The 26,414-nt window shown below is 30.6% G+C and overlaps 1 protein-coding gene across 1 annotated transcript; it reads left to right on the top strand.

Moving 5' to 3' along the window:
- Positions 1 to 2,671: 2,671 nt before the first annotated feature.
- On the top strand, positions 2,672 to 26,414 carry LOC111034810 (alkaline phosphatase-like). Its single transcript, XM_022316578.1, has 8 exons — positions 2,672 to 3,346; positions 8,012 to 8,214; positions 11,154 to 11,355; positions 18,685 to 18,848; positions 22,424 to 22,637; positions 25,345 to 25,478; positions 25,664 to 26,096; positions 26,153 to 26,414. Exons 1-8 carry the CDS (start codon positions 3,259 to 3,261, stop codon positions 26,329 to 26,331), a joined length of 1,617 nt encoding a protein of 538 aa, XP_022172270.1. The 5' UTR covers positions 2,672 to 3,258; the 3' UTR covers positions 26,332 to 26,414.

The following is a 26,414-nucleotide window of genomic DNA, read 5'->3' as shown; positions in this document are numbered from 1 at the left end:
TTCGGGACAACATATCGAATCTTTTTATTGTTTTTATTCTATCGCCCAATATTTATGAGCCTGATACCTGATGTCGACCGCGTATAGTGTTGATACCATTATCCGTATACCGTATATGTCAAATCGATAGGTGAAAACTCAAAAATCTTTCTGACAGATTCGCCACTCCAAATATAGTGGTTTATTTATCCTATGTATTTTTCACGACTGGAGAAAAAATTAAGTCACGAAAAAAAAGTATCCTTATGGAAACCACCCTGGCTTATCTGTGTCTACAATATTCTACATTAATACAATATTGACTTTAACTTGCTACATTGATCATTAGCGAGTCGTAGTCAGTGTTGCAGTGTTGGTTCGTATATTATTTATATACTTATTTATATATTATTAAGCCGACATTTATAATTAATAATAAATTCCGAAGTTATTTTACTGTCATAATTTGGAGGCCGTTAAAACACGAAAACAATCCAAGCGTGTATGGCGAAACGTTACAAGTTATATAGGTATTATGGCATTATGTTATAATTTATTATAAGTAATACAGGATGATTCCTCTAATAGTATACACAGTACACTCACATCAACCCAAAAAGTATTAACGTTTTTGAAAAAAATTGTGTATTTATAACTCGAGTTGATTACAAAACAACATTTGCATGTGATTTCCTTACGTTTTTATTTTTCTAACTCTTTAATCTTAATTCATATTCACTAATTACAAGTAACTTAAAATAATTTATGGATCATTATCATATGCATCCTATTAGATTTAGGTGAGCTGAGTATAGTTGTGTACTTGTGTGGTATTGGTATACAATTATTTTTTTGATTTACTTTTTAACCTGGGGTCAATTCTTGACCGTCAAGATCTAAGAAAAAAAACTCAATAGTCAAAAGCTCAGAATCAACAAATTATGTGTACACCTTGGTGGATTGGTCTATACTCTATACAGTCTACACCACGGTTGTAAACAGTTTGGTCATATGGTCACAGTTCACTGAGTTATTATGATAGATATATACGTTATTGTGAATTATTATGTTATTTTGTAGTATGGTTGAGCGATAATAATATTGCTATCATTGTATCACTAATAGTTGATTACACTATTTACAAACCAACACGATTAAAGATATACTACTAATTGATTAGTCTAAAGTTATAGAAAAGTTAGAAAAAATAACTCTTATTAAGTAAAAAAATATTTTAAAAAACGTTTATGCTTCATCAATGATAATAGTGTTACTGTTAAGAAAACCCCTCTGTAAACATTACATAATTGAAACGCATCGCGATAAACTCGATGACATTTAAGATATCGCTCACAAGTAGTTGTCGATGGTTGTAGAGGTGTGTGTGTGTGTGTGTGTGTGTGTGTGTGTGTGTGTGTGGGAGGGGAGGTTTAAACGCCAAAAAGCTATAAAATCCGTGATGCGTGTGCATGCTAGTGTATTATAGCGCGATCGGTTATCAGCTCTAAATAAACGACCAATTTAAAGTGGCAGATAGATACTAGACAAGTAATAAAGGTATACATATTATTATTTTTATTATTATTATTATAATGTTTCACATTCATACGTTATACAGTGTCGGCCGTGTAATCGGACGGTAGTCATGCTTCGGGCAATAAACGTATACATATAATGATATGCACTGGTATGTGATGTGTGAGCGCGTGTACCTATACCTTACATAATGTTATTAAATATTGTTGAAACACAAGCGTTTCGTACCCGAAAACTTCGAGTGCGCAGAGGCCCACGTGTGAACGGCCGATGTGTGCGGATATATTATGCATAAAAAAAAAATTAAACACACACGTATACAGGGTGTTTCGCCTCGTTAGCCTTCCTAATTCGTATATTTTGTGGCCGCGGTCTCTTATGCGTGTTACATAACTTATAGGCAAGCATTATGCATCTGTACACTCCTCTATATCGTTTACCTGACTCCCCCGGCCTATGAGGTTTAGCACTTGCCCAACTGAATACCACTCAACGTTAATATTATAATAATTGTGATTATTCAACATTTAACGAATTAACATAAAATGGATATATCTAGAATTTTTTTTAAAAAACAGGATTGTGATATAGTATTGTAGGTAGGTAATAATTCGAAATCTCTACAATATTATACCTCATGTCTGTGATGTACGCATGTATGTATGCATGAGATGTAGGCATACTGTCGGGTTCGGACTAAAATAGGTAACTGTTGGCTCTCCGTTACCGAATAACACGCAGCAGAGTTACCTTTAAAAAATGTAAATACGTTTTTAAGTATCCGATGTCCCGTTATTATATATAATATTATCACAGTAGGTACGAGTACCCATCTAATACCTGTGTCCTATATAGATCGGTCCTCAGATCGTCGTCAGCCGCTGCTGCGGAGAGACGTATTTTATTGCATAATAATACGAATGGTCTATACTTCCCGGGGGCGAATTCCGCTGTCTCACCCCCTCCCCCTCCCCCTCCCGAATCGCCGTGGTGAGTACACAGATCTCGTCGATTCTCGCTCGAGATTATTATTATTATTAATTTTTTTTTTTTTTTTCGTTCCCCTGTATTCCGGCCAGCAGATCGGCGTGCGCTTCCGCGGCGACGGCGGCGATGGTGGGAGGTGGAAGGCACTAGCGACTGGTCGCTAGTCGCTAGTACGGCGTCCGCGTGTGTACTGTGCGCCGCTGGAGTGGGTTAATACGAAAAATCGGTTTCGGACGCCAACGAATCGCGACAGAACTGCGATCCGCGTGGCACCGGTGGTACGTGAGTACCTCTACACACGATATTATTAACGACATATTAAACTATTATATCATAAATAATATTATCATCATAGCGTACGCACGTGACGGTCCGAGGTTTCGTTTTCACCTTCGTTTCTGGTGCGAGTTTTCCTCGACATTGTTTCCCGCCGGGATTCGAACAGAAGATTGTTTTTTTGAAAAAAATTCGTTTCACTCTCACACCATCGAGTACCGATATTCAATATAATATAATATCATTTGATTATTTACGCGGCCGGGACACGACGTGAACAAATTTTCACCTTTTTACGAGGTCACTACGTATATATTTTAAAATTATAGTAATAATTGTTTAAACGTCGAACGAATAATATATGACATCAAATTATTATTGTTAACATTATCGTTGTAATATCATCACTGTCGATATATTATCGTCAAACAGTTCTCGATTACTGCCCTGTGCCCTCGGTGACCGCGCCACGCCGACGTCATGATGATGGGTCGTCATCGGCTGGAGCTTTTGGTGGCGACGCTAATAATGATTACCTGCCGGGTGGCAGCCAGGATTTTCGTCGAAGGTAAAAAGCACGAAACTATAATAGTTAATAAATTATACTCAAATGTGTCCCACTGTACATAAATATTGCATTGGTAGTTACAATTTATAAATAAAAACATGTATTCAAACTGTAGATCTATCTAAATTAATTGTCTACATCGTGTATAACTTCGAACAATAACGACTTATTGATACTAAATCAATCGACACAAACAAGCAATCGTCAACTACAACCAAATAAAAATTATGGTTCTCAAATATTAATTCTGTGGAATAATAGATCGAATCGAGTGCAATGCTAATATAACCTGTATTTAATCCGAGTGCGATTTGAACATTGCATCCCACTGAAAATAAGATGTGGCTCGGGTCAAATGAAATTACAACCTGGAGTTATTATCTTTTTATATATTTAGTTTTCCTCTTTTTATTGTTGTAAAAATATTTTGTACTATGTATTTTTGTACATTGCGTGTCAATTAATAGTGCAATAAAAATAGCATGTAAAAAAAAGAAAAATTAATCTAAAAAAGTATGATTTAAATAGTTTTTTCAATTTTAAAAAATATTCAGTGAATGAGTAAAAATTTAAATGCAAATTAAACACATAAAAAAAGAGATTGTTAACTCTTTATGAGGGGTAATTTCGGGAATATTTTCAAATGTCGCAATTCCCTCCCCTTAGGACACGTTGTAGAAAAGACAAAAGTTTTTATTATTTTACGATGCGCTTTTCCTTGCAATGCGCCTTTTCTTATCGTTTTATTTCCATGTTCAATTAAAGATAGAAATATATTACACTGTAGATAAGATCATAAGATCAAATGTCTTTTGTTGTTTATAATATAATTATTACATAAGTACGCAATCGGTAGGTGTAGTGTCTTATAATATGTATTTATATTATAATTTATAATATAGGACGCGTATCATAAAAAATCGATAAGTATTAAAAAAAATAAAAATAAATGCACACGTGTGTATACTTGTACCTATTCCGACTACACTGGTCGAATTGGTAAAGCGGTATAGCACGTGGTACGGGTGGACGAATTATCGATTAATCGTAGGTGTATAGAGGTACAATAGTATATATTTTATATGAAATATATATTATATATGATATGAGTGCTGTACAGATTTTTGTGTTACATGGAGAATTTTTGAGATTCGCACATTTTGTTATTCCAGCCATATTATATACAAACGATTTAAAGCCAACAAATTTAAATATTCGTTTTGTCGTCAATGAATTTAAACTATATTTTATATTAGATTCTGAGCAGAGAGATAAATGACGTATTGGTGTTAAAGTCATGTGTTTTTTTTAACATAAATACGTTTTTGAGATGGCTACAACTTTTTTTTCTGACCGATTTTCATAACATTTGTTATTGTTACCATGGCCGTTATGATAATATTGATATCAAATACTTAAATACTATGAATCAAATCTTCAATTCCCCTTTGAGGGTGGATGCTGGTACCAAGTGGGACAGAATCATATTTCTTGTCCAATGACGTATTATTAAATTCAAATATAATACACCTGTTACATAAACCTACTCGTTGACAAAGTAGGTACACTTGAAACCTACATTAAGTACAGTAGAGCGACTCCTATGTTTTTTTTTTTAATGCAATTAATATTTTTCCATTATTCTAAACATATTACAATTAAATCACAGATGTCTAAGAAAACCAAGGAGTTATACTATTTACTAATAAGTTGATAAGCTTAATATGTTAAATTGTTTATATTGTTAAATAATGTTTTAAATTTATGTTAATCTTATGAAATACAATAATTATAAAATCCACCATTTTCTTGCTATAAATGAAAATAATAGTCACTGGGTAAAATAATCTATGAAGTAAAAAATAAATTTATGTATATTATTATAACATATAAAAAATAAAGATTTATTCAAACATTTTTAAATTTCTTTAATTAAAAACCGGTGCTGACGCTCTATTGCATATAGTAGGAGTCGAGTGTACCTCTTCATATTGAGTAGGTCTCTACTCTCTGTACATTTTATTGGATGTCTTAAATTTGAATTCAATGATATACCACATGTGAGTCACCTACGAAAAACGATACTATACTGCAGTACTGCACTGAGTGGACACGGTCCTTAAAAAAATAGTCCAGTAGATATTTTATTACATTATATTCATATTGCTAAGCTACATTAGTATTATATCAGTAATACTGTAGGTAGAACTAATCTTTGCTAACAATAAATCAAATCCGTATTTTTTGAATATTTAATTGTGTATAATAGTAAATAATAATGGTATACGTAGTGACGGAAAAGTTTCAAAGTTCCTATGAATAATATTTTATGAATTACAACAAAATAACCAATATCGTTAGCTAGATTATGGATTCTGAGCGAAACGATGAATGTTTTGATATTACAATGATGTATGTTTCTTCTACTGTAATAATAACGCAATATAAATTGCTTTAATCACAATAATATCATCAAATATACTTCATAATATGTTTAATATAAAATATTACAGGTTGACGACTGTCTTCACGCTCACAATCGATTTTTGTATATGATGATTATTGAATTAAAACTTAACACATCCATTACAGTGACTCTATAAACAACTAAATACCTAATGTACAGCAGAGCGTTGTCCACTTACCTGTTTTTTAGTTTCAATGTGTACAAAAAAAAAAACTTTAATTTTACAAAAAAAATTGTATGCATGTGTTTTTTTGTATTTTTAAATTGTTATTTTAACAACTAATGTCGGATAATGCATTGAATTTTTGGACAAATGTAAATATTTCAATCAACATTAATAATTTTAAAAAAACTTGAACAATTAAAAAAATTAAATTGTTTTTATAAATTATAACAGACAAAATATTTTGTACACATCATTTTGTTTAAGAAATGGCAATTTAATTTAATCAATAGTAGAATGTTTCAAGTTTTTTAATATTTTTAAATTTCAACATAAAAACAAAAATTTAAACAAATTATTATTTTAAGTGTAAATATACCCTACCAAAATTAAAACTTTAATTACTCCAAAAATGTAGCTTAATTTTTTATTTTAATTCCAATAAAAAAAATGTATAAATTAGGTGCCACTCCATTGAGAAGGATGTGAAGGGATGTGTTAAATTTTAATTCAATGATAAATTATTGCATGCGAAGAACGATTCTGTAGACAGTTTGTCAGCCTATTTTCATATAAGTACATATTATATTATTGCTGTCAATTACTACAGCAGTAATTTATTTTACTATTAATAACAGTGTAAAATATAAAATAGGCAATAGCATACAATTTAATCTAAACGTTTTCAATATATCATTCTGTGTAAAAGTATAATATCTAATATAAGTTTCAAATCCCTAAGAAAATTTTTTCTGAATTACTACAAAGTAACTAAAATCGTTATTTTTCGTTTAAAAATCAATTTTATATTTTTGTTTAGATATTTCGGTCAATTTAAATTCAACAATTTATACACTAACTATAAAATAGTTTTCAGATGTTTGTGATTTTGACGAATTTTCTGTAAATGTTTATTTCAAATGCTTATACAAAAAATATTGCTTATGCATCCATAATATTTTTAAAAAATATCTATAATAACGAGTTGTGAGAAACTTTTTATTCAATTTTAAGGCTTAAATAAGGTATTTGATTTTTTTCCTACCTTTAAGTCTTTTGTTTTAGATTCTGAGCGAGTCGATAAATGTATTGATTTTTAAAATGAAAGGGATTTTCCACGTGTCTGTCATCACGTTTTGAAGCAGTAAAATCTGAAAAAGCGTATAATAGCTCATTATCAACTTCAATATTTTTTCTGGTAGAAAATTGAATTTATTTGGAAGTTAGGAGGCTCAAAAGTAAAAAATGTACACTATCTAACAACAATGGCATCTTAATAAGGGGAAAACAAAAAAATTAGGAAAAACTAGAATTTTTACTAAAAATCATTTTCGACAAATCGATTTTGTAATTTTTTTATATTCAACTTAACGCAATGCATGATTATTCGCAACAAAAAAAAAGTACCTAAAAACACAGTTATTATTTGAAAAATCTCAATTTTTTAACGATAATGTCATTGTATAAGTACTATGAACTTTTATATTAAAAAATCTTTTTTTTTTTACTAGCATGTATTATACCTTGACAACCGCCATCACTTTAACGATAACATTTCTTGGGTTTCTCCATTTATTCGGTATGGGCATCAGTCTTTGGATCCAAAAACTTTTCTCTGGCCTTTTACAGCCCGCAGGTGATTATAAATTCGTGCTTGTTGCGACAGACCTAAATGCGCGCATCATCTGATCTCTACGAGAGACTGATCCGATTTCGACCTATCTCTCGACAACGGCCGGGCTGCAAGAGTTTTAACTTAATACATTTATGTTGCGCGAAAAGACCACAAAGTTTTAGATTAGGCACTGTGGCCTAGCTTTTAGCCAGTAGATCACACTGTCGACGCTGTTACCCAAATATTTACCACAAAGAACATCATCCGCCACAAGATATATATGTAACCACTTAAATAATGGATCAGTCGCGGTCACCAATCCATAATATAGTCAATAATGTATATTACGTTTAGTGTACATCATGTGCGTGTTATATGTATTATACAGTGTGCGAATAAATACGTTGTTATATTATGTAGATGAAGCGTATTGGATGTCGGTGGGCAAAAACGAGCTAGACGAAGCTCTGAACATGGCGGCCAACAACAAGGTGGCGAAAAACGTGATCCTGTTTATCGGCGACGGGATGGGACCGAACACGGTAACAGCCACCAGAATTTACAAGCACGGCGAGAGCGGACGATTGACTTTCGAAAAGTTTCCACACGTGGGCCTGCTTAAAGTGAGTACCTACACAATTGCGGCGCATTGGTTGTCGTACACTCTTACCCATTGCGCTGATATTATTCTCATAATACATTTTCCTGGTATATTATACAAAGCGAGTATTTTAAGAGTAGACAACAAACGAATAACTGTAAATAAAAAATGTGTACATGACTTGAAGTCATCAAACACTCATCAGAACAACGTTTTTTGAATAATCGTTTTATAAATATTTGTTTTTATCGTCATCGGTTTTCGTTTTTACTTTTTTGAATGACAGCCAACATTTTTAATTCCATATTTCGATGTAGAATTTTTCTGAGAATTTCAATATATAGGTACGATTTCGAACGAGTAGTTACTTAGTTATAATTCTGTATACTTACGGGGACAACGGCTGTACTACAGTTTCGTGGTCGAGTAATATTATATATCAAATAAAATAATGTTTAATGCACAATGTATATTATAGGCGCGGAAACGGTCACTAAATCGTTTAAGTTACCAAGTCGTTTCTTTTTACCGAAGGTCACTATTTTCAATGGGTTTATGTGACTATTGTTGACTATTGTTATAACCCTCCATAATTGTCATACACAATTATTATTGGGATTACTGCAGGATTAGAAAAGAGAAAAAGTAATTTTATATAAATTCCACACCATCTCGATGTCGGTGGCACACGCTCTGTATATAATATTGTAAATACTTTTGTCACAATTCAGAAGAATTATAGCAAGTACAAACACAGAATAATCTGTGGTAGAAACGTTGTCTTAACAGATATTGTAAGCAGCATTGTTTAATTGTATATATATATAGCCGGCTCCTAACCGTATTAGCGTCTTTGATAAATGCATTCTTACGCCGATGTTGTCGTTCACTAAGATTTAAATTATTTTTGTCTGATCGTTTTTATGACCCATAAATCATAAGTATTTAATAAGACGTATTTACAAAGTCATTTCGGGTTGAGACGTTACATAATATATTGTTAATTGTTTACTAAGAAAAAAAAACATTATAATATAGGATAATTTGAATGGTTTTAAGCTTAAAATTGGTTGTTAATCTGTTATTTAAACTTAAATAAAATATAAACAAAAGTATTATGAATGTTCTAATATTATTATACATGTTGATAACATTTTAACTTTTTTTTTATTTACAACATTTAACTCGTCAGCAACCGCTTCACAATTACAATTTATTACTACTTAGGGCAAACAGTTATAAAAAAATGGTGTGTATCATATATCATGTAATAAATTATAATTCTATAGGTAATATAATAATTCTTATCTATTTTATTGAAAAATATTATATTATTGTATGTACTATGATTATTATATTTGTATTATCGTTCCGATATTTTACATAATGTAAATTACATTAAAATATATTCAAGCAACTTTTCTAAAAACCATTACTTTTGTGAGTAGGTATTACAATATAATTACACGATTTTTAATTGATTTAATTTAAAACAAGAATTCCTAACAGCATTACGTCTTTGTAGACTGTACAAAAACATCATCAAAATAAATGTCTACTACTAATAATGGTCGTATGTAAATTCGAATACAGTAGCTAATTGAATTTATTTGTTACACGTAAAAATAAGTAAATTAGTCATGATTAAATATAGGGTCATGTTGTTTATGCATACTTCTTTAGTTCTGCGTAAATTGTTATTAATGATGCTGACACAGAATATTATTGCAAATTAATTTTACACGTTAATATGTTACGAATTTACTATCCAATTGCTACACACAATTTTATTTACAAACCTCTTATTTCAATCGAAAAATTTCAATATTTTAAGGACAGTATTCGAAATTGAATATCGTGACTTTTTTTCGATATCATAATAGTTATAGTTGAATGTATTGATTATATATAGTATGTCCAAAAAACGTTTTTACAACGTTCTACATAAAAATCGGTTTTAAAAACATTTTGAGATTTTGAGCGATGAATGTATTTTGAATTTGCAATGATGTGTTTTCATTTTTTTTTGTGTTTGTGTACACACATATGAGTCGAAGTATGCTTCGATTTTTAACTTCGAGGTTGGTTTCTGGTAACAAATTGGACCTATTGTGTTCTAGAAAGTTAAAAATAGAAAATTCCCATTCGTTTTCAAAAGTGCCGATAAAATACAGGAAAAATAAAGAAAAAACGGGAATTTGTACAGAATATTCCAACTACACAACTTATCTCTATAGTAACTCAAAAACAAATAACTGTAAATAGTCTAAACTATCAAGGAAAGTTGATAATTCCATTTTCCACACAAAATAAAAATTTCAAACAATATATTAACCGTTTTTGAGGTATGTAGTATCGAACTTGAATTTTTTTTTCTATTAACGTCGATAAAAATTTTTTTTGCTGCTTCTAAAAATTAGAAAACTGAATTTTAAAATTCATACTCATAATGATTTTTAATACATGTTTAAAGATAGGATTTTGACTATAATATGTCAAAATCAAGATATCAACATTTTCTAATATTATTTTGAGTTGAAAATGCATAAAGAAAATCAATTGTAAACCATAATGTTGGACCCCTTTTTAAAGTTGTTGGACCTTAGAACACAATATTACGAAGATAAAAATTGTTAGTACATTTTGCGTAAGTAAAATAGTAAATGTAGTGCAAGAGGAAATTGGTGATTTAAAATTTAGGGAAACGTGTTGGGGTGATTTTTTTAAATATTCAAAATATTGGCTGAACTACACAAAGTTAGTGATACTTATGCGTATAGTAAGTTGCGCGCAACTCTCAAATAATAAAATTCGTCTCGTACAATATTTGTCGAAAGTCATCAATAATAGAACATAACGACAGACTGTTAAATGGTAAAACGATATAATATAATATTATATTGTGTCGGCCGTCGGGTAATATAATATATCATACTTGAGGCATCATCTTTGGCGTTTCAGACGTATTCGGTCAACAAACAAGTGCCGGATGCAGCGAGTTCGGCAACTGCAATGTTCACGGGTGTAAAGGTCAATCAGGGAGTTATTGGCCTGGACGCCAATTACGAAATCAACAATTTTACTCACTGTGGCAATGTCAATTCTCCGAGGACCGGACTTACGTCGTTGGCCACGTGGGCGCAAGATGCTGGAAAAAGCACTGGTATGATGCACTTTAAACTAAATTGTTTTTAGGTAAATACGTCAATGCAGTGATCTATTATATTACCATAACATTTTTTTTATTATAAGTATAACTGAAGATTCATAAGACTATGAAACTATATTATGCCCTGTGCAATGCATAAACAATACACACGAATATAACACACAAGGCATATTGTCGAAGACGTAGGCGTTAACACAATAGGTAGTTATGCAGTTAAATTGTTTAACTTTGTAATTTTATAAAGGTTTTTTGCATTTTTGGTTTTAATGGTTTTATACTTTTATACATTAATCGCGTTAAATAATCGATGTTACAATCTTACGATTCCTGACAAAATAATATTATGTATAATTAGGCGAAAAATACTCTTTATGTGAACTTGGCGAGGGTATTATTATTTATTATTGTTAACTATAATCCTCGAACTTAACGATATTGTTTTAACATAGCTAAATTTGAGTTTAATTATTTCCATTAGCTTGTCCAGCTATTTACATACTACATACAACCCATGTGGTCGTGACATGTATGCAAATATTGTGACTAATGAAGTAGTTGAAGTCCATAATGTCTATATAGGTAGTCAATTTAATTGTGTAATCGCATCGTTATACGCACGCGAACGCTTCTCGTAAACATTTTATATGTATACCTACTTATACAATTCGTACGTTTTCTAATTTTTTTAAAAATTTTTTTCTGTGGGTATAATATTATTGACAAACACATTCGAAAATAAATAAATAAATCTACTCGATTATTTATCGTTAATTACTGCGCGAAATAAAAATACAATTTACAAAACAAACGAATATTGGAACCGTTCCAAATCGTCTTTTTGAGGGATCGTACAAAAATATTGTTAGTTGTTACTCAGTTATTTAAAAATAGAGAAAAATATACCTAGTTAAACAGATGAATGTGTTAATCATTATATTTAAAATAAAAATTCAATACACACTGTAGTATAGCAGTATAGGTTGGTACAAACTGCAGATAAATCAAACTTTCTGGGTTAATAGAATTGTTGTTTTCTTCGGACGATTTAAAAAAAATAATAGTACCTATAAGGATTTAATGTTTTTTTGTAAAAATGTAAAAATAGTGTTATACATAATGAATGGCATAACGACCACTCAATAGTGGATTAATTTTTTTAAATTCCAAGTTGTAACTTGTAAGTTTGAAAAAAAATAGAACCAAAAATTCATACTTTTTTGTGTAGGCATACATTAAGTTTATTAAATGTTTAAAATAATTTTGAAAACCTTTCCTAATTTATAAAAACAGATAATTTAAACACATTTTGTAAATAGTTAACATAATATAATTTATGGATCAGTTCATCTTCAGATAATGTATCGTTGTCAAATGTCAGTTATCGTATTAACATTAAGCGATGTATTTGATTCTTTGTTATAATCATTTTGCAATAAAAAAAATCAAAATGTGTAATAATCGACATCCAGAACATTTTTTTTTTACTCCCTCCTTACGATACAGTGTAACCCATTGTATCTATTTCTTTTAACACATTAATTTAATATTTTGTACCTAATAAATTGTAGTATACAAATTCATTATTTCGAGTCCCCCCTCCCAAAAAAACTCCGAATATTCCACTAATTGAGGTTGTAATAATAATTTTGAAAAATATTTTTTTCCTTCTTTGGTTAACTGTTAGGGTTACACTGTTAGCGTTACATTCAAAAATACATAAAACTGATAAACCCGGAATATGTGTCAAGGATTCAGCAGATATTCTTAGATATTATTATTTAGTAAATTGTTAATTCAAGAATATTTATTTGATTATCACTATCTACTTGAGTATTCTTTTTTGGGTCATATCTTTTTTTATTATTTACTATCCTACATCCTAACATGATTATCAAAACACAAACCAACCCCATCATCACTCATTAGATACAAGTCGACATTTGTTCAAATGTTCTGCAATTATAGTTGCTTGGGCCTCTGGTGGGCGATTAGCTACCTATTCCAAATGGCAAGTACTTTTTCAGATGTTTTTCTATGTACAAACCTGAAACCTATGTAACTTCTGCTGAAATACGATGAATACATTTTTTTTTGATTGTAACCAGTTGTGTTTTTCATTAATATTCCACCCAAGTAAAAATTAGGGATAGCGGTATATTGATACAAATCAATACATTTCAATTTTTAGTAATTAGGTACTTCTTTTGATAAAAATTACACGTCATAACTCCTCGCATCAAAAGTCCCGTGTCTCCTTTAGTGTCATAATATTTCTCATCGCATTTCTCGTTTCAGAGTTCAGATATCTGGTACGAAAATAAATAAAATAGATTTAAAAAATGATTAAATGATTTAATCGTCTAATCATTCGATGTTTCGACTTTAATTCAAACAATAAACAAACCACCATTCACTTCTTAAAAAAAAATTTAATGATATGTATACTACACTAATCTTAATTTCCATTTTCCCATAAAATTGAATTCTGAAAAATATGCCTCATAATGGCGACACTATTATGTGCTTATTACTATGCGTTGTAGGCAATATAATAGGCATTATAGGTACGCCACAGAGCAATTCAATAATATAATATATTAGTATATTTATTTATTTTATTTTGCGTCATGTGGCATTTGACAAGGTTTACAGAATCATTACAAGTAATATAGTTATATACTTAATGACACGCATTGAATAAGATACGTTTACAATCAGAAACACCTGAAACGGAAAAATAATTAATTATGGTGGCCGAAAAACTAAAATTATTTATTAAAATATTTTATCATTCTGCAGTACATGGAATGATTATTATCATTCGAGGTGGTGATTGAAAGTAGAAAAGTGAGTGGTGCTTTGTTGGATAGGCTTGGAGTTGAGACACGGATTGATGAAGATATAGTTCGGGAGCGTCAAATGTACCTCTAAGAAGAGATGAAGTAAAACAAATATTGGCATCAATACGGTGTGAAACAAGGATAGGAATGCCAATATTGAAAATCAAATAGTAGAATTGTTATTAGGGGGGGGGGTATTTTATAAGAAAAAAAGCGGGTATATAATAAAAACACGGTTTTGGATCAACTCTATACGTAGTTGGTCACAACTCACAAGCCAAAGATGGATGGGCGCTGGTATATACGGTCGAACAACATGATGTATATTACAGAATGGAGAAGACAAATGACAAGTTAAGAGAGCGGAGACATGAACTGAAAGAGAATAGCTTGGTATTACGATTTATTAATCCCAGGACTTTCAAGGCTCTATCGACAGTGATATTATAATATAAGGATGATCAAATAAAAGCGTTGGGGTCAAGTAAAAACCAAGGTCATAATTAACGTTACCCACTGGAGTGAAAACCCATTAAGGGAGTGGTGAAAAAAGCGAACTGCTCCTGCGAAATGACATAATGGCATATTTCTCAAGATTTAGTATAAGTCTGTGTCATAGGGCCCAGTTACAAAAGGAGATGAGGTCGGTCTGTAAGCGAATGCAGTGGAGTTAATTTTCGTGTTGAATTTAATATTTTTGGCGAATGAAATAACTTTAAAATAGGAAAAATGACTATTCAGAGAATTGATTTAGAGGGAAAAGATGAGATGACCAAAATGACCCTGTTGGGGAACGCCAGTTTAGGTATGGTGAAAGTATTGGAAGTAGCGCCATAAACTGTCAATATAATATTATTATAACAACAAACTGAACAAACATAATATCATTATAGATACTACCTACAAAAAAAACATTTTCACGCGGGAGCCGTGGGTAGTATATTAATTATTAATTATTAGGTATACTACCTTTTGTCCCTGTCAAATCGCGCAACTCAGAAAACAAATTACAACCAGTATTATATATTATTAGGTACTTAGCTTTATAAATCGGCAACTATAAATCTATAGAGAAAATCATACCCAACGGCCACACAATTCATACATCATATTATATTATAATAATAATGTACCTATTATGAGTAGATACATATAATATGTGCGTGTAAAGCAGCAACAACAATGGTTATTATTGGCTCATGGCATAATTATACAGTAATAGGGTACAATGGTTTATAGTACGATTATATGGTGCAATAGATATGTATAATATTAGATTGTACGATTAAGTTGATTCTAAGTATTTAGGCATTTTTTTTTTGTTTTCTGGATTTGGACTTAGTGATTAGTCAAAATTTTCTGCAATTTAAAGCTGGGCTATAATGTTACTGAAGTTTCGGCATTGCCAAATTATATTGTGTTCGACCGTGAGAATTTCTCCTCCTCGTGTTTGGCATATGCCTAGTTCAGTTCCGGTCATAAGATGTCTCTGTGAGTCAACCATGTGTGGCCGATTTGTAATCTATTTGGTATAACTTCCTGTCGTTTGGATAGTGATATGGTTGGCCACGGCATTACTGTATTTTTTACTTCTTTGAGTTTGATGTGAAGGGTTAGCTACATGAGCTGCCATTGGTTTATGGTGTGGTTTTCTATAAGATGTTTTATGTCCCGAGATGTATGGATGTGGATTTGGAGTGAATCAGGAGGTGGTAGCTTCATGAGCTGCCAATTCGTTTTCCTGGATTCCGAAGTCACTATAGTTACCCACTACCCAGAAAATAGTAATGGTCTATACATTGGATGTGGAAGCCGGGAGGGATATCTGATTTTGGATTTTTCTATATAATATGCTGTTGGTTGATAAATGTTGTTCATGTTGTTTAGGGTACTGAGGGAGTCACTGAAAATTATGGCTTTATTTGTATTACTTTCATAAATGATATCAAGACGATATACCGCGCTCTGGCTTCGCCAGTGACGACCGAGCAACAATCTAGAATCTTGAGCATTTTTTTTTATATTTTTTGTATACCACAGCGTCTCCTATACTCTTACTCCCACTCTACGTGTGTATCGTGTAACCGCATTTATATTACGCATTTAAACATTATCTTCCATTTTTAAATTTATAATAATATTAATAACCCGTACGGCCGTACAATAATGTATAATACTTATTAATACTATGGTCTGGGTCTCTGGGAAGTTATATTATTACTGACACTATACCTGTATGGCTGTATCGTATTATCATATCCAGTAAAATATGTAATTATTACGTTCCATTCATGCCTCATGGGTGAGCTGATATTATGATATGGGTACCGGCTACGTCATACACGCACATGCGATATGTGTATACATTAACATTTATGCTATTAAAAGTATAGCTGTATAGCTGTATAGGTACACCGTACACCTCGCCGTGTGTAGTATAATAGTTACATGATCATGTCAACCGGTTGATGTCAATTATAATTGTATACTTGAATTTACTATTATACTAATATTTTATTATTGTGAAATATGTTCAAGTTATATTATTATTATGAGTCGACATTCGGTTAAGCATGTGAATAAAGTATGTCAAGAAAATGTTCATGGCCTTTTTCGCCAAAAACCTCTGAATCCCAGATTTACGTGACATATGTAGCCTATATCTACCAAAAACGAAAAAAGTCTAATTCCGTTTCAGTCTACATATTATACTTTTTGAAAAAAACATTTCAGCAAAGGATTGTTTGGGAGTCATAAAAGTGTTTAATGAATAAATAATAATTTAACCAAAAAAAGGATTTATTATGTCACAGTAAAGTATCCGGTTACAGTAATAGTTAACAGTACAATTATTGTATAGAGCAGTGGTTTTCAAACAGGGTGCCGCGGCACACTGGTATGCCGTGAGTATCCACTAAGTGTGCCTCGGTTTTTCCATAAATTACCGATTGCATTGAATTTTTCATCTAAAAAAAGGTCAGTGTACCTTGAAAATTTTTTGAAGTGTACGGTGTGCCGTGTATAATAAAAGTTTGAAAACCACTGGTATGGAGTATTGAGTATTGAGTACAGTACTATTATTATAGTGAGTGAATAATTTTCCTAGAAATATAAGTAATGCAAGCGAATTATTATTATTTTAAAAAAAATCAAACATCTCTCATATTGAAATATTTAAAAATGTATTGAAAAAATACTCAGAAATCAAATAAATTTAAAGGTAAGCTATATAGTCTTTAAAAGTCACATAGTTAAAAGAAACTGTAGTAAAATACCTACTTAAATTTACCCTACATATTGAAACGCACATTTAGAATTTTCTCTCGTCTCATAAATACTCACATTATACTTTTAGATTATGAGCGAAGCAATAAATGTATTGATTTTACAATGATGTATGTTTTTTCGTGTGTGTAATAAATGATGGATCATTTTTTTAATACAATGTTCCTCATAAGTATCATATAATAGTATAATACACCTACAAATCAAAAAAAATCAAAAAATGCACAATAACAGTATTTTTTTTATAAGCATTTAAAGTTCAAAATCCGTTAAAATTCTTCAATATCACCAACATTTGCAAATTACTATACATTAAAAATGTGTGGTGTTCAATTTTTATAGTTACGACTAGACCATTTGATGAAAGGTTCCTCTTAACTCTTCACTAGATAATATAACCAAAAAATCTAAAAATTATAAAAATTGATTTTAAAGTTTTTTGATGTAATTCAAAAATATTTTTCGTATGGATTTGAACTTTTATGAATATTTTTATGTTTTATATTATGACATTTTCAAAATATTAAGATTCATTTTATGTTATAGCTTATTTATAATACGTAGTTTATAATCTTACATCTCATTACCAATAGTAAAATAAATGACAATAATAACTCATGATAATACCTATATTTGGCTATACATTTAAGGCCGTATCCGTTCGTAATTTTTCGTATTCAATGATTGAATAATGCATTCAAATTTAACACATCCATTACATTGATCTTCTAGACACCTGATGTACAGCCGATCAATCTACCTACTTTTCCCCTTTTCCTATCATAGGTAATTTAAACAAATTGTATTTAATAGTGGAAATATTATATTATTATTATTATACATTCATATACTTTGCACAGGCACGACAACATTATGTTATAATTTATAGTAATATTTATACTTATGATATAAGTTATTCCTTAGGTGATTATAACCACAGTACAACGTAATCCTGCTTATAAGTGATAATCCATTATATTAACCAAAAAATTTAATACAATTCGAACAAAACCTGATTAGGTATTAGGTTGTGTCTAGAACTCGATAAAACCACAAACGACAATATTATTGTTTCAGTTAAACCATCATATTATGCCAAATTAGTTAATGAGAAAAAAATGAATTTATTTTGATGACTTCTTAAACTGTTTACATTTTTTCATTACTCATCATCGTGATCATCATGTGACATTCGCAGGGTTCGTGACCAACTCCAGAATAACTGACGCTACGCCCGCCGCCCTGTACGCCCAGACGTCGAACCGGAAGTGGGAATGCAACACCGCCATGCCGCCAGGTGCGAAAAACTGCAAGGACATTGCCAGGCAGCTCATAGAAGATAAACCGGGACGACATTTTAAGGTAAGTTATTAATTTTTTTTTTCAGTTAATTGAGATTGTTAATAATTATATTATCCTATAATATTATATAATTCAGCGGTCGCCAACCTTTTGGTCCCATACAGACTAGAGCCCTGTGTCACCGAAATCGGGTTCGGGCTGGGCCTGGCCCTTCACTTCAGTATTAGTTGTTCGGGCAGGGCTTCATTTATATTTTATAATATTAATTGATAAATGATTTCATTTTAATTTAATTTATCATTTGATTTCTATTGACAAAACAAATTACATAATATATATTTAAGTTAAACGTATTGGGCTAGGCTGGACCGTATATTTAAAAGAAATTAATCGGGCCGGGCCGGGTATCATTAGTAAAATTGTATTTTGGACGGGCTTGGACTTCAAAAGTTAGGCCCGTGCAGTGCTCTAATACAGACCACTAAATCCATAATTCCAAATTCTACTGACCACTACATAGTACATTTATTTATTTTTGTAGGTTATCTATTAACGGGGATCAACCCTTTTCCAAAGTATATAAAAAAAACATAATATCCAGACTAAAAACGAATTAATTAAGTGTAGTAATATAAAAAAAAATTATTCAAGTATAATATATAAATAATTCAGACTAGTTAGCATAATATAATATGTATTATAATGTTTATACTTAATACTACAAATTATTCACAAAAATCGAAAGTATGCTCATGGCTTTAATAAATAGAGTAACTTTCTGGTAAACTTTATTTTACTAAAGATAAAAAAACTTTTCGGACATCTTTAAGATGAAAGTATTTAATATAATGGGCAGAGAGTACGGGGATTGATATGGGGAACCCCCTATGACCTTTTTTTTACACACATAATTATCTTAGAAATAATGAATGTATACCTTAAACATTGTTCTTAATTACTTCTTATTCAAATGTTTGCCTGTTTTGAATTATTACCAATCTTTTTAGATAAAGGAATTTAAAGTAAATAGAACACAGAGCCTCTATATATCTTTAAATCAGCACCTGACTTTAACTTGTTAAACCGTTCTATGGCCGTTCTTAAGCTTAACGTGGGTCTCCAAATATAATTTCCCTTCAATAGTAAACATTCAAGTTCATAAATGTTCATTGTATTAAAATATTTTTTAATTTTTGTACATTAATATTCATCTATTTTATTTAAATTAGAAGTACCTACAATAGTATAATTCTTTTCCACATCGTTGCTTCTTTTTGATACACGTATTTCCGTTAATTATTTATCTTTTAATTAATATTATTATAAATTACCATTATTATTATCATTATAATATTATTATGTCGTATTGTAGTGTTCTGCACTACCTACGTGCGATATCTCGTCTGCAAACGACTCACGGAACGTTGGAATTCGGATATTTTTAATTTCGGATCACGGCAGACAGTTATTATCTACCGCACTAATTGCTAAAAACTATCATATTTTAATCATAATATTATCTTATGTGGTGTCTAGAGACAGTCGTTGATACGATGTTATGTCCGTTTGCGATAAGCCTTGTATACATGAATACGTTTTTATTCTGAAAAAAAGCATTCGTTGATAGGCGGCGTATGTCACAAACTTATAATATAAATGTATATAATATATAAATAAAAAATAATATTATTATTGTATTGCATCACGCGTGACATTATAATGCTTTGACAACGTATAACGTATTAAATTTCGACATAATGCAGAAACAACAACAATAATACAATATTATTACATACACGGGTGGGTAGGCACGTGTGTACCTCTATAACACTAGGTAGGTATGTTCAGTATAGACATGTCTTAGTTGTTGTAGTTAGTGTTGCAACTGTAAGATATAAGAGACTTAGGTAGTTTGGTCTATCCAGGCACAGGTGTAGAGTGACTTTCGGAGACCCTGGCACTGCGATACACTGTGGTAGCGCACAGAGACATTTCTAGAGCTGATGAAGTTAAAAAAGCACCTACCGATCCAATTCTTTTTCTATACATACGTAATTTTGATACGTAATAAAAACATGCAAGAATAAAGTACATTAGTAGTAAGTGTATGCAACTATAATATTACAGTAGTAGGTACCTTATTAGCAAGAATATTGTATATTTTATAGAGACATAGGCACGAATTTTTTTTTTTTATATCCATTTAATTCAAATCTTGACAAAATTCATCGAAATCACGAATATTTCCAAATTATTGTTACTCATAAGTATTTCATACTGCAACTACAAAATCTAAAAAATACATAAACACAGTTTTTCTATAGATATTTTAAGTTTTTCAAATTTGGACAAAATTAGATACCCATTTAGGCAAAGAATAACAATTCTAGTTATTTTGTTAAAATTGAAAAATATATTATTATATTTTATACACAAGGACATTTCCAAATGCAATGTTTTCAGCAAAAACTAATTCAGCCTTTTGTATTAGTGACATTGGTGTACTACTGATACTTGATAGTAAAATAATTTACTTTAATGACAATAAATAATATCATAACATATATTTAGCTCCTAATACCAGCTATATATAGACTGACAGACCATTTTTGCTCAGAATCGTATTTCATGCACATTGATTTTATATCATTGAATTCAAATTTAACACATCAATTACATAGTGATCCATACAACATATAATGTACAGCAGAGAGATACTCACTTTTTTATTCTAACTGTGGCTTGAACTCAGAGCTGCTAGCTGGTAGGTAGATACTTAAAAAGAGTACTTATAGACTTAAGTTATAGTAGTTAGTTAATAATTATAAGTCGGTAGCTAATGATATGGCCTAAAGGCTAAAAATAAACTAAATATGTATACTATTTGCCATAAATTATTTGCTATAAAAAATATAAATAAATAATATAAATATACTATACAAAATATATTTATATTATATTTATACCTACTGAAAATGTTGTACGGAATCCTAAAAAAATACCCCATGAACGGTGCAAAAACCGCCCAAAATATATGTCTCAATATTGTAGTAATATAGTAGTATTGTAGTACATATTATATGGAAAATAAAATTATTTACATACACAAGATCATGTTTGGTCATGAAATTCATAGGTACTAAATTTTAGTCGAAACTATATCTATTTTTTTTTTTTACTAGCAATTGGTAAAAATGTACAAAAGCACTGTATTTTCAATGTTTGCTCTTGTCATACGTATATAATAAGTCCCCTCGAAATTTCTGATTAAACGATCAATTCTGTGATATATTATATAATATATACCTACCTATATAGGTCGCTAAGGAAACCCTCTACGCCGATGGAGCAAGCTGTAGTAGGTATACAAATATATTAATATATTATAATATAGTTACCACTTGGCACTTACCTGTCATAGGTAATTTATTACATGAGGTGATTACGGTCAGGTTATTTTAAAACGTCACAATATAGAAATATTTAAAACGATAATGTACATATATATTTTTTTTATTAAACCTGAATGAGTTCATCTTAGTCGACTTCATATTAAAGCCGGGATATTGCTATTGCGTGTCCACCATAGCACTATATTTTAAAATACAGTGTACCGATTTGTTTTTCGAAAACAGGTTATAATGGGCGGCGGCAAGAGATCGTTCGAAGCTAATTCACCGCTGAACCATAAGGAAACGGTTGAAAAATCCTTGTGCGTGCGATCGGACCGCAGAGATCTGATCCGTGAGTGGATACACGATAAGCAATCCAACAACCTGTCGCATCAGTTCTTGGCCAACGTAAACGATATAAAATTATTGGACACGGAACGAACAGAGTACATTTTGGGTGAGCATGACCTACCTACCTATTAACGAGCGGCACGCGTTAATTACTTTTTTACACGCCTAATGAAAACAATGTGTTTGGACGAGCTTCTTATACTGAGTTATACTATACTGTGTTTGGGCGCGAGTATGATAGGCCATAGACACAGGGCTTAAAGTCGCAAAATAACTTCTAGGGAGGACTAATGTCTCCGTTTGGTTTTTAGCGTCTCATATATTATATTATATTATATTATAATTGTATGTACGTATGTCGTATATGTCTAATACATATCAGTATAATATGTAATGTATAAATAGTGATTGCGTAAACATATACTTATCCCTCTTTCAACACTGAATAATTTTCAAATTCGTAATTTATTTCATGTATAATTTAAATCACAAATAATACTATATTTTTAAAGTTGACGCTTTTTAACCACCGTCAGAGGTAGAGTGACTGAGTCACCCTGCACCCCTCAATTTAACCACTGCATAGACACAAAACAAAATATAAATGATAAATTAATTATGAAGATTAAAATCAGATATTATATTGCACTGAATTATATCAACCTAAACATAATAAATAATAATTATGACACAGATATCTGCAGTATTATTGCTCATACAATAGAAAACTGAGCTCGTTGTAGTGTTAGTGCAGTTATTACGTGTAAATACTAAATTGTGTGATGTTTTCAAATATATGGATCTTAAAATTGAAAACATTTTTTCTTCAAAATGAAACAAAATATGTTTCATTATTTTATTTTAAGTTATAATTTTATTGAATCTAACCACTTGAAAAATGTATCTTTTCGTTTACTCGTAGAATTCACTGAGTGTTTCAAGTCGAAATAAGATTGATAAAATACTGCTCCAACGCATCACAGCTAGGATATTAAAAAAGGTCACCCAAACATATTACGTTTTAAAATCGCTAGTCCAAAGGCACTATGCTAAATTGCCTAATCACAATGCAATACATTTTTACAAACAACAATCACCCCTAAATGCAAACCGCCGCCTACCAACGTTTGCTTTATAAATATATTAAGGTTAATGGAGTCATTCGAGGATTCGACTAAAAATTAAATTGGACTCTACAGACTGGTCTTGGTTCACTAGTAGGTAAATTGGAAAAAAACTGTCGATTGGACTCACTTCCCTTGTTAATGGGGTGAATGTATATTTAAAAGGGCATATTTCCACATTTTTATTCCATTTTCCCGATTTTATCGAATGTATTTTGATGATTAATACTATTTTCTAGTCGGCTTGAGTGCTTTACGCATCATATCAAAAAGTAACTAGGCACTAAAGATTTTGATAATATTTTTTCCTCTATAATTTATAGTGATTACAAAAAAATAATTTTTATAAAAAAAAAGAATCTTCTATTTTTATTGTTTAAAGTTTAATATTTTTTCTTTGTGAATAATGACATATACATTTAAAATACATAAATAAATTCATAATAAATATTTAATAGGTACTACATAGCCAAATTAAATTGTTATACCTATTAATTATTATAATTTATAATGCATAATACGATGTGTAATATATATCATATAGATAGGTATATTTTAATTCCGTTAGCCTGGCACCACTAATCTTAAATTCTCAGCTATTAATATCAGTATGGTTTGAATCAACATTATGTATTCGAGAAGTCATGGGTGCTGACGGCTTTATATGGACCTGTATATTTTCTGTTAATTTTTTAAGTAGGTACACAGTGAAACCTTCCCTAACTGGTGCTTCCAAATAGCGAATGAAAGTGTCCGGGTCCGGTATTTAAAGGTTTCACTGTTTGTATATTGTATATCTTCTTATTTTCTGACATTTCGTCTTATTTACTCGTCAGTTATTCGGTTTGGACTCTATCACTGTGGGACCAAACACCAGAGTGAGATTAATAAATGGCGACTACTGATTAGTGACCAATGTATTATTTTATTATTTTACCTAGTTATATTATACATGCTTAGTTACGTAGGAACTTAGACTACGTAGTTTAGGTGGGAGGTGGGCAGATTAATAGATAATGGGTTTATTTTAAGCGTAGGTATTTATGATTTTCATATATACCTAGGTACCAATAACTAGCTGAATTACCTTATATCTTCCGATTTTTTTCATCTGTGCAACAAATGGCTGCCACAATTAAATAAATAATTAAACTCCCATTTTCAAGAAAAAAGTTCATGTGCGAGACATCGACTAGGAGTTGAATTCCGGGATAAAAGTGACCTATAGCGCTCATCTCAACGAATTAATTGATATAACTTTCATTGAAATTAGTGATGCAGTTGGCACACCTACATAAGGAACATACATATTATATATATATATGATTACCTATATAGCAACATTTTATAATATTGTTTCATTTTAAATTTGATTATATTAAATGTAATGATTTTTATGTGGTCATATATTGTATATGCCATGTAGGTTGTCATCAATGACATGAGAAACTTGCAAATACTAAAATTATGCATTTTTATTGCTGTGATAGAAAGTAATTCAGTACTCTATTGACTTCTTAAAAGTACCTGGGTACTACACTACTACATTATATGTCCACTGAACTAATTGTTAAATGCTAACTAGAAACATTATATTTTTCATTAGGGTTTTCATTTTCTTTTTTTTTTAAATTAAATAATAAGTTACTAAACTCTCGGCAAGTATTTATGATTATATTTATTATTTAGGGTTATTTACAAACGGAGCAATGCCAATGGAATATACTAGAAATAAAAAGATGTTAGGAACCCCATCACTAGAATTGATGACTGAAACAGCACTGAAAGTAATATCAAAAAATGAAAATGGATTTTTTTTGATGGTATGTATTGTTTTTAAAATAAATATAAATGTGATGCAAGTCATACATATTATAATAATTTAAAGGATTCACAATTATATTATTGAAGTCTATGATAGGCAATGAAAATCAATCACTTTATAGGCTTGGTAGTCAATAGTATTTTTCATAAATTTCAATTATATCATTACACTATAATTTTATAGGTGGAGGGTGGATTAATTGATGCAGCACATCATCAAAGCACAGCCAGGTTAGCTCTAGACGAAACAGTTGAATTTGATAAGACAATCAATACTTCAATCAAATTGCTAAGGCAGTTAAACATGTTAGATGACACATTGGTGATTGTAACCAGTGACCACGCAAACTTATTATCAATTAATGGATATCCAAAGCGAGGGAATAATATACTTGATGTGGCAGGAACTTCAGAATCAGATGATGTTAAGTACACTACATTAACATATTCCATAGGATATGCTAAACATCCAGTGTACACACGTTCTGGTAGTTTAGTCATAAGACAGGATCCAACTGCAGTCTCTAGCACATCTAGTCATGATTATACTCAACAAGTTGGTATAATGGAAGAGACGGGACTACATGGTGGAAGTGATGTAGCAGTATATGCCAAAGGTAAATATTTAATAAAAAATCAATTAATCAATTTCTTATTCAAATATTTGTTATAGGACCAATGGGACATTTGTTTCATTCTATTCACGAACAAAATTACATTGCTCATGCAATAGCATATGCGACAAAAATTGGTGCTTACAGAAGTGAACCATTACTGAACAAATCTTATATACATTTTTCAAATATTTACCTTATATGCACATTAATTTTGTCATTGTTGTATATTAATTAAGTTACAATAGTATTAAGATTTCGATAATAATTTTATTGTCTTCTAAAAATCATTGTTTTATTTATTATTTTTATATCGAGGTA

The sequence above is a fragment of the Myzus persicae genome, unplaced genomic scaffold, assembly GCF_001856785.1.
Source record: "Myzus persicae strain clone G006 unplaced genomic scaffold, MPER_G0061.0, whole genome shotgun sequence".
NCBI classification, from domain to species: domain Eukaryota; kingdom Metazoa; phylum Arthropoda; class Insecta; order Hemiptera; family Aphididae; genus Myzus; species Myzus persicae.
This window is presented reverse-complemented; position numbering and strand designations above follow the sequence as displayed.